Below are 11180 nucleotides of genomic sequence, written 5' to 3' on the forward strand. Positions count from 1 at the left end.
ATGACCAATGAGCCCCTTACCCATCTCTTATTTCAAAGTTCTTTCTATCCAATTTCAAAGTAAATTGACCAAAATCAAGTAGCTTTGACCATTTTACCTACTAAAGAGAATTATGTCGAACGTCTTGTACTTTTATCCCTTTGAGAATCTTGGTTGGTGAGAATCAACACCTTGAAAATGACTATTGAGGATAAGGGTATGAAAGAAAATGAAAGTCACTCATGAAGGTATTCTTGGGAATATTGCGCACTTGAAAAGATTAAGACTATTTTGCCTTCAAAGGTCTCTCAAAACTTTATAAATAGAAACATATTCAAGGCAAGAGGGGAGAAGGTTTTTAGAGTAAATTATTTTTGTCAAAATACTCTCTCAAGAACCTCCCTAATCCCCAAACTTTTGTCCAACTTTTTGCCTATCCCTTTGGAAACCCTAGAGCTAAAATAGGGAAGAGTTAGAAAGAAAAAAAGATTAAGGTGGGGTAGGAGATTGTTCTATTCATTTTAGGTTATTTGCTTCTCCCCTTCCTTATTTAATCTCTTTTTAGTATTTCTTTTAAGTTCAAGTTTTATGTAATGTAACTTCTTTACTTTCTATCAAAGGCATAATGTTAAAGAGAGTAAGTCTTCACCACGTGAAAACATCTCTCCCTTCCACGTTCTCCAGTAAATTCTAAGAGTATTCAACCTCTATGCAAGTTGTCTTAAGTTTCTTTTAATTTCCAAGCATATTGTTTTTTACGTAAGGGTGAAGCGCCCTCGTTCCCCGGGGTGCGCGGATCCGCTTTTGACCCTTGAGGTTTGGGAGTCGCCACCTAGTTATTACGGTCTAGGAACCGATTAATGACTCTAAACAGATAAAGGACTAATCTAGAACAGAAAAAAAAACTGAATTCGGGGATCATGTTACGGGGTTGGAAAGTGTTAGGCACCAACCCCGCCCGGCCAAAATCGGTCTCTACTAATTTTTCAAATAAGCTACATTGCTAAAAAAACCTAGATAATAATAAAATAAAATAAAAATAAGAAGTTATACATTTTCGATAGCAAAGACTTTATTTCCTCAGATCCGACAAAAATTGCTCCTTGTACCGTACTTCTTGCTTCGCTCTGTCTCCGAATTTGATTTTCGATCTCCGAAGCAAGGTATCTCTTTTTTTCTTGGATCTGAATTCTTCGAGTTTGTTATGGATTTTGGGGTGTTTTTGAAGGTTTTTAGGTGTTTTTTATGCTAAAATCGAAGAAGGGATGTTAGGTAAGGAGTTGGAGCTCCAAAACTAGGGTTTATGGGGGGCTAGGGGGCTTCTAGACCTATTTCTCTTAAGGTTTATGATTTTTTTTACGAAAATAGGGTGTGAGGACCTCTATTTATAGATTTTTTAAGAGTTGATTTAGATAGCATTAGTGTTTTTATTATAATTCTTTTAATTAGAGTTGTGTTTTAGTTAAAATTATTTTAGGTAGAGTTGTGTTTTAATTAGAATTGTTTTAGGTAGAATTGTGTTTTAATTAGAACTCTATTAGATAGAGTTATTATTTAATTAGAACTCTATTATGATTTTGACTTTTGGTCTTATTTGATTGACTTTTAATATTTTGACTTTAGTCTTAATTGATTGACTTTAAGATTTTAACTTTAGTCTTAGTTAATTGACTTTAATTTTGACTTTAGTCTTACTTGATTGACTTTAATACCTGACCTTAGTCTTGCTTGATTGACTTTAATTTTTTTGAGAATCCCTCTCTATTATGTCTTTAATTCTTTGGACCCCCAAATGAAGGGGTCCTTAAAGAAATATCTCTCGAACCCTCAACAATTTTTCATGAGAGCCCGATTGATCGATTTTTTTAGTTCAAAATTTTAAATTAATTTCATTAATGTTTCACTTTAATTATTTAATATTTTATTTATTAATTTTGAAATTTTTAATTATGAAAATTGTGAAATTACCATTTTGCACCCGGAGATGATTTTTCACGTTTTAAGTCGGTTTTTAATGTTCTAGGATGGTTTAGAATAAATTTTTCGTAAGGAATTCAATGGAAATATTAGTTTGTGTCATTTATAAAAAATTTTGTGTGAAATGGTCATGAACTTTATGAGGGGCATTTTCGTAATTTTGTCAAATTCTATGAAAATTGGCGAAATGATTTATTTGGTTTCGATTTGTTATTTTATGTGTTCAAAATGACTTTTCCTAAGCGTAATATAGGCTCTAGGGTTGTTTTGATGTTAGGGGTATTTTGGTAATTTGATCCATTTTTATCGTGAAACTTCTTTTTGTCTGCAAAATGATGATTTCTATGTTCTGGAGTCGTATTTTCCTAGCGTAACGTGGTTTCTACAGTTTTGTCAGTTCGAGATACCTCATCCGAATTTCTGAAACATTTCTGGTAATAAAATAAAGCAATGGAAATAACATCCATCATTGGGAATCATTGCGATCGGGTTGACGAGTTGATTGATCAGGCGAGTGCAAAAATGGGGTATCTACAAAGGGTTTTCTTAAGGATGTCTTCTCTCCATGAGCATGTCTTTAGGACCCAAACAACAAAAACACGCTCCCTAGTTAGTGTATAAGTGTAGAACAAGTGTTTGGAGGCCAAATGGTGAGATCTATGATGATTTTCACCTAAACCTCAAGTCTATAAAAAATTCTAACAGTATGTATTTATATACATGGCTTGCTCATTGAGTCTATTTGATCTTTTTAGAAGTCAAACTACATATCATTTGTTTCTTGACTCTTTACCTTTTTTTTAAACTATTAAAAAGACCACAAAATGAGTTTTCAACTTCATAAAAGGCTATTCTTTGGTAACCATCACTTTGGTGGGTGAGACAAAATGCCTAACGCCTTCTTTGTCTAACAACCGAATCTTCCTACTTAGTTCTTAGGTGGACCTTTACCTTTTTTTTATTTTTTGAACAAGACATCTCAAACGTATTTAAAAACTTGTCCGAGACGACTCAGTATCGAGCCTGGACAAGACGAGACGCGAAACCGAGTTTTAAAACCATGACTCCCAATCACTCATTAATCTACAAATTTTGAAAATTTGTGGGTGGGTTGGGGGGGGGGGGGTGAGGTGGTCGATTATTTTTTATCGAGGCTCACTCAAATGTTGGAGGTCGAGAGAGAATGCAAAATTCGCTAGATGAAACAATAGTTGAAATGAATTTATTTCCAATCTAAACATGCATGTTTGGTTGGATGAACATGTTTGACACATTTGACGTTGTGTCACAACTTTTCCAAACATACTAAAAATGGCATCCTCTCTCAATTCTCTCTCTCTCTCTCTCTCTCTCTCTCTAGATCTCTGGATTTTTTTGAAAACCTTACTCTTTTAGTGAGTTCCTTTTATCTTCTTTTACTTTTCTTCTTCTTCAATATGATTCTAACGGTGGAATGAGATTTTCCCTTTTTTTTATTTGAAAATTTGCAATTGATTTTTCACCTAAAAATCTGAAATCTATAATTGAGAAATGCCCAACCTCACCTTTGGATGGACTCAAGTGGATGATGGTTTCATGACTCCTCCTTGAAGTCATTAGTAGTATCAACATGTGCATGGTAGTGTGTAAGAGTTGGTGGGGTCAAAACCCTAGAAGAAAAAAGATGGGAGATAAAAGATAAAGAGTTGCTATCGGCACCCCAACTATTACTTATTACACTCCAAATAAAAATAAGGAAAATAAGTATATGATTGAGAATAAGTAAAAGTTGGGGTGGCAATAGAAACTCTATTTCATTTTTTTTTTTTTGGTTTTAAGATTTTATATAAGCCTAATCTTACTTAAGGGTTTTTGGGCCCACATGGATTATCAAATTGGCAATCCAACACTACAACTTTCTAGATTTCATGAAAAATTTCAGATTCAAAAGAAAAAAAATAAAAAAATAAAAAAATACTTTTTTAATCTTGATCGAAGGTGTTGAACATGGATGGCTACCAAACTCCTAAATTTAGAATTAAAATTCAACAATAAAAATTAACTTTTTTTTTCCAAATTTTTTTTATTAGTTCTTAGAATTTTATCGACTCCAACATATGTCATGTAACAAATTAACCTCATCAATTTGAATTGAATAATGATAAATTCACACCCCCCCCCCCCCCCCGACAAACTCTCCCCATGTGACTGTGCAGAGAACTAGGGGTGAAACTTGGTCCAGTTCAAACAAGAACCGAACTAAACCGATAGCTTTGGGGTGATTTGGTTCGATTCTCGAATTAAGCTTGTAAAGAACCAAACCAAACCAAACCGAGAACCGAATCGTTGAAGTAATAAATAAAAAAATATGTATATTAATGTAGTATGAATTATATGAGGAGTTAGCACTAGGGGTGCACATTGGATTGGGTAAATCCGAGATCCGAACCAATCCGAAGCTTTTGGATTGGATTGGTTCGGATTAAACACACACACACGGTTCGGGTACGGATCGAAGAAAAAAAAATCCGATTAATTTGGTTCGGTTCCGGATTAGGATATAATAGAACCGAACCAATCCGAAAACCGAACCAATTATATATAAATAAATATATATATATAATATATATATATATATATATATATATATATATAATATATATATATGGGTCCCGTTCGGCACCCTAAGTTTTACCACACACTTTAACAAACGTGTTTTGTCCTACATGGGTTAAAAGTTTCGGAATGAGCTGATTTTTGGTGAGGATGATCTCTATGGTGAGGAGATCATCCTCACAAAAATCAGCTCATTCCAAAACTTCTAACCCCATAAAAAATGATTTACAAAAAATGGACGGTCCACGATTTTTCAACTTGTAAACATGGGGCTAAACATTTCGGAATGGGCTGATTTTTGGGGAGGATGATCTTCTAATCATAGAGATCATCCTCACCAAAAATCAGCCCATTCCAAAACTTCTAACCCATGTAGGACAAAAAACGTTTGTTAAAGTGTGTGGTAAAACTTAGGGTGCTGAACATTTCCCTATATATATATATATATATATATAATTATTTAAAAAATAAAATTTCGATTTTTTATTTCTTTCTTCTCTTTTCCTTTTAACTTTTTTATTATCCCAAAAGTCCACGTGTAAAAAAAGTCCTACTTGTTTTTAAGGTTTGAAGATTGGAGGAGATAGAATGCTTGAGTTGAGGAAGAAGGTATCTATCTTTAATAAGTATGAGAACCGAGAACCGATCCGAACCGATCCGAACCAATCCGAACCAAGATTGGATTGGATTGGTTCGGTTCTATAGGGTAATTGGATTGGTTCGGTTTCAAATTTGTAGAACCGATCATGTTTGGTTCGGTTCCAATTTTGCCAAAATCCGAACCAATCCGAACCATGTGCACCCCTAGTTAGCACATAGATAAAAGATTTTATTATGGATAAACTAATGACTTTTTATGCATAGATTTAGATTTATTTTATGAAATCTTATATTTATTATAGGGTGGCATCCCATGCACACATATATCTACTCATATCTCCACAAAATGTAGTAACCGTCAAATTAAAAGATGATCCAACAGCTCATGTTATAAAGTAGAGAAACTGAAGCACATTATTCTAATAAAAACACTTATAATTTTGATTATTTGTAACTACTTCCCTGCAACCATTTCATCCTCTTCACTGTGACTGTTTCATTGATGTCGTTCTTCACTGAACACGTCCTAACCATCTTCTTGAAACATAACTCGTGTACAAATATCGAAATAATTAAGTTGAGATATTAGAGCACGTGCTCTGTTTTCTCGCACTTTAAATTGGACCATTGGATCATCTTTTAATCCGACGTCTACTACATTTTGTGGAAATATGAGTAGATAGATGTGTACACGGAACGCAACCCTTTATTATATGTATGTTTTTCCATTAAAAATATGTTATTTCTAATTTATAATTTATAGAATATTGCCAACCCATAGAATCGAACCGAACCGAACCAAATCGACCTTGTTCTTTTTGGCTCCAATGACATTTTGGTTCAGTTTTGGTTCTAATTTGGTGAAATCGACCTATGTCGGTTTAGTTCCAATTTGGCCTCAAACCAAATCAAGTTGCATCCCTACATATAACCATAGATTTTTTCCTCATGATATACAACTCCACATATTTATGGGGATGTGCAATTGTGTATCCCAAGGAAACCATGGTAATAGGTACAGTCACATGGGGAGAGTTTGTCAGAGGGTGAGTTAGGGTTTATTTTTTAAAAAAGCCAGCTCCAGTTCCAAAAGCTGACTTTTGGAAGAAGCAGAAGCCTAGAACCTGAAAAATCACATCCAATAGAAGTTTGTTTGTTACCGAAGCACATAAGCCAAAAATTGATGTTTGTTTAATAACTTTTTATTGTTGGATTCTGGTAAAATGACCAGAACGCCCTTAATGTTGATGATACACTCAGAATGCACTAGAAATGAGTAGAATACCTTAATAAATATATAATTACACTATATATATAAAATAATAATAATAAAATCATATTAAAAATTTATAAAAATAATTATTTTCAATTTAAACAAATTTTATAATTCTATCGAAATTTCGATTGCATCCCCTCTTAAAAATGAACATATAATAAAGAAAATACATGCATAATACACAATCCAACATCCACATAAAGATGAAGGGTGTTTTAGTAATAAAGTAGTGATGATGAATTATTTTTTATCTTGATAGTAAAGATAAAGGGTATTTTGATAATTTACTTTTATTTTTTGAGGCTAAGTTTGGTTGAAATTTTGATTAAAGATGAAGGGTATTTTGGCAAAGATGAAGGGCATTTGGTAATTGGTAAAGATGAAAGGTATTTTAGTAATTTTTTTATTTTTTAAGGTAAGTTTGGTTAAAATTTTGATTAAAGATGAAAGGTATTTTGGTAATTCTATTTTATTTTTTGAAGTTAAGTTTGGTTGGTATTTTGATAAAGATAAAAGGTATTTTGGAAGATGATGGGTATTTTAATAAAGATGAAGGGTATTTTAGTAATTTTCTTTTATTTTTTAAGGTTAAGTTTGATTGAAATTTTGATTAAAGATGAAAGGTATTTTGATAAAAATGAAGGGTATTTTAAAAGATGATGGGTATTTTAATAATCTAGTTTTATTTTTTAAAGTTAAGTTTAGTTGAAATTTTGATTAAAGATAAAGGGTATTTTGGTAACTACACTTGAGCCATTTATGTTTTTGACTTCCCTCAAAAGCTATTTGAAGAAGTCCCTCTTGGGCGACTTCTTTTAGGAGTTACTTTTGGACTTTAATTGAAATCCTCAGGAGTCAAAAAAATCCCAAACGAACATTATTTATTTGACTTTTGGTTTAAAAACAAAAATAGCAAAAAAAACTGACTCCTGAAACTCAAAAGAATAGGGCCTTAGAAAATCATGACTCATTCCACTCCAAGGTTTGCTTGGTAACAAACATGTAAAGTAAGGTTTGGTGGGTAACAAACTTCATAAAGTAAAAGTTTTCCTTTTGTAGAACTTCAAGAGAGTTTTTGTAATAAAAATGCAGCTGTGAGGTCTATCAGGTACTCTCTAAATTATAGCCTACGAATTCCCAATTTAATTGGGGATTCAACTGTTTACACGCTTAATCGCCGATTAAACCATTTTACACTTTTAAGCCTACAAATTTTAACGAATTTAGCCACAATTTCAACAAATTTTGTGACAATGGATATAAGCATAGTGATAAAAATATGCAATTTTCTGGAAAATTAAAATTTTAAAAATTAAAAAATTAAAAAAAAAATCACGATTTTAATAGTTATGGATTAAATCATGATTTTTTGAAAAAAACATGAATTTCAAAAAAAATATATACTTGTTTTTTTAAATCACAATTAATCATATGATTTAATCCCAATTTTTTTCAAGAATCATGGATTGTTTTTGTTTTTTAGCATTTTTTAAGTATTATTTTTTTAATGTATATAATACATATTTCTTTTACATTTTTCTACTTAAAATAATTATTTTTTACTTTATAATTTATCCTATGTTTTCCCAATTTTTTCCAAAACTCTCTTACCAAATTATTCCCGTACCCCAACATTGTTACCATGTTTATAAGCTGATAATTAAAAATAATAGAATAAATCATGACTGGTTTTATATTTTGGTTTGTAGGTCTGTTGAGGGGTGGATCAATGGGTAATGGTTCGTTCATGGGTCAATAAACCCAAAAGAACGTGTCAATAGCATGTAAAAGGTTTGAAGGACTATCCATAGGTCGGGTTTAAACTGGATCCGGATTGATCAGGTATCAAACCTCATAAGAACCAGATTAGACCCAGAACCAATCCCATACTCTTGAATGGAAACATGGGTTCTACATTCAGAACTCCACTCTGAATATTGATTTTCATATTTGACACTGATTATGATCTTCATATTTGAATTTGCTATCCCCAAAAAGCAAGATGAAAGGAAGCTTTGAACAATACTTGTTGCTCACATTCACATAAGATGTAAAGGCAGATGTAATTCAAAAGAGTAATGATTTTCTGACTTCCACACAAGGCATACTCAAAATACTCTCCTGGTGTGGCATGTACTTGAACCCATAGATCTTTCTTCCTCGTGATACACAACCTAACACATTTATGGGGATGTGTATCCCGAGGCATAAAAGCTATGGTTCTAGCACATGCCACGTTAGTATTTTTTAGTATGCCACGTGGGGGAGTCATATTATCATGGCAATTCAAAATGTCGGATGTACTATATAAGAAATTAAGTTTCAAATAATAATAATAATAATAATAATAATAATAATAATAAACAAACAGACAAAAACAACTAGATAGAAATGAAAAACCTGGGCAGTGGCAAGCATGTTCCCCTTTGGATAAGAATCTAAGCAAATATGAAGGTGGCAGATAATCAGGCATATGTGTGTGCATGCATGCGTGACATGGTATTAATTTGAAAGCAAAAAAAGTACTCTCCCCTTAGGGCATCATGAAAATTTTGATTTTCTCATATGCCTTCACGAGTCACTTTGTCTCTGAAGATCCTAGATTGCCTTTCCACTGGCTTCAAATGGCAGGGAATGACCTTCTCTCTATAAAATGCTACCTCTAGAATACGACTCACTGCCTACCAAATGTATCAATTTAAATTGTCACTTTGAACAAATCATAAGTTGACTAATAAATTTTCAATTATAATTTATTTACAACACGTATCTTCTTTAAGTGTATGCCTAACTTCTCTAAGAGAGCTTATATTAGCACACTAACTTTTACTTATAACACACCAAGTAAAAGTTGATTTGTGTGTTAAAGTAAAAATTGGTGTACCAATAGAATCTCTCTTTAGGGTAAGAGATGATAATATGAAAGGAGTCAACATAACAATAGAACTCTGGAGAGATGTTTTGGAGTCCAAAGGTTTTAGAATAAATAGAATCAAAGACAAAGTATATTGAGTGAAGCTTTATAGACTAAACTTCTATTTACTAAAGGGGAGACAGATGGACCCTTTACACTTAGGAATGACAATATAAGAACTTCATTCTACGGGCAAACGAAGCATAAACCTTTTTTACTGAGTTATATGTGGTAAGTAGAAGAAAAATTATCTTAAATTTTCAGATTTCAGCCCGAGACATTCACAGAACAGTACCAGTCATGAACCGATGATTCAATACAGCTTCTGCAATTGGCCGTTTACGGAAGTCAGGATTCAGCATTGCCTGGTCCAAGAGAACAATTAACGTTAAAGAACTAAACCATAATAAACTGTTTCAGCATTGTAGGGCATTGAACTGTATGGTCAAGTAGATGGGTAGTTGAGTTATCCTATAAATAGGTAGTGAGTTGTAGCATGGGAGAAATATTAATAATTATAAATTGCGGGTTATGAGCTCACCTGGAGTAACTCCCAGCCAGCACCAGCACCGAGATCCAGAAACCTGACAGCTTCTAACAAGCGGTCATCTGCAAGACAGTACCTGAAAGAAAAAAATATAATAATACGAGCATCCCCGCAGAATGGAAAGCTACAACATGATTGCACAATTTTTCCATATGTTTTTGAGTAAAGAGGTTTGAACACTTAAAAAGTTTGTGATATAGAGAAGTTTGTGTCTAAATTAGATGATATTCGGTGAAGTAAATAAATGATTATGAAAATAAAATGTTTGAATAAATTAAAGTTCTTTGATAAAATGTGTCAGCATGTGTCCAACATATTTCTACTGAACAGGAATATCTATATATATATATATATATATATATATAGAGAGAGAGAGAGAGATACGGTTATATGGACCGAAGGACCATCCATCTCTATGGACCACATGTCAACGTGGAGCCCAAATACATCATCGGGTGCCACAGTACGTAGAGCATAAAATTTTATGAACTCTCAAAAAAGCAGTCATTTTCAAATTTTAAATCTAGGAGTTCAATGCCCGTCCATTTTCAAACTCAAGTTCCAACGCCAAAAAATGATTTTATTTTCAAGCCCAATCTAGACGACAAACAAGAGGCTGAGTTGTCATTTGGACCAATGTGGCAGTCCATGTGACCCAAATGTGGACCTCGGTCCATGTTCTACATGGTCCTTTGGCCCATGCAACCTTTTCCCATATATATATATATATTACTACTACTCGGCAGGGTTGAATTTTAGCCTGAAAAATCTAGCTGCCATCCATCGATATGTGTGGGAAAACGTGTTTAATGACTTGTATTCTATAAGTGTGTAGTTAGCTATTTTAGGAAATTTTGTAACAGCCTGTATTCCTAGAATCAGGCTGATTTTGTTAGCTTCCCATTCAGTTAGAATATCCCATAAATCGTGGGATCTGATATAACCTAGTTAGTTGTCCTTTTCTGCTGCTAGGGTTGATGTATATAGCTAACGTTTTGCGTATTATTCGAATGTATGAAGAAAATTCTTCCACGAAGTGTTTCTCAGTTTGTGTCATGGTATCAGAGCTTTAGGCACTTTTCGGGGATTAAATACCTCTTCACACAGGCCTTCATTGCCGAGACCATACAGATGCTTCTTTGTACCCTATGTTACCCTGTTTTTTAGTTCAAAAACAGAGCATTTTTGCACTTTCTCTATTCAGCCTTCATTGCTGAAATTTCTTAGAGCAGTTTCCGTTCTTATTTCTACCTTTGCCAGCCTTCATTGGTAGTGGTTTCCGTTTCGAGTAT

At 33.1% G+C, this 11180-nt stretch overlaps 1 protein-coding gene across 2 annotated transcripts in view; it reads right to left on the bottom strand.

Moving 5' to 3' along the window:
• Positions 1-9416: 9416 nt before the first annotated feature.
• The window catches only part of LOC147391607 (Protein kinase superfamily protein), a 12998-nt gene continuing 11234 nt past the window's right edge, over positions 9417-11180 (bottom strand). For both annotated transcript variants that reach the window (XM_086458532.1, XM_086458531.1), the window contains 2 exons: positions 9883-9964; positions 9417-9706 (listed from right to left, as the gene is read on the bottom strand). In XM_086458532.1, coding sequence (XP_086314658.1) covers positions 9623-9706; positions 9883-9964 — 166 coding nt within the window. In that variant the 3' untranslated portion in view covers positions 9417-9622. The remainder of the gene's footprint in view (positions 9707-9882; positions 9965-11180) is intronic.

The sequence above is a fragment of the Akebia trifoliata genome, chromosome 11 (genome assembly GCF_017979445.1).
Source record: "Akebia trifoliata isolate Shusen 1 chromosome 11, ASM1797944v1, whole genome shotgun sequence".
Taxonomy (NCBI): Eukaryota; Viridiplantae; Streptophyta; class Magnoliopsida; order Ranunculales; family Lardizabalaceae; genus Akebia; species Akebia trifoliata.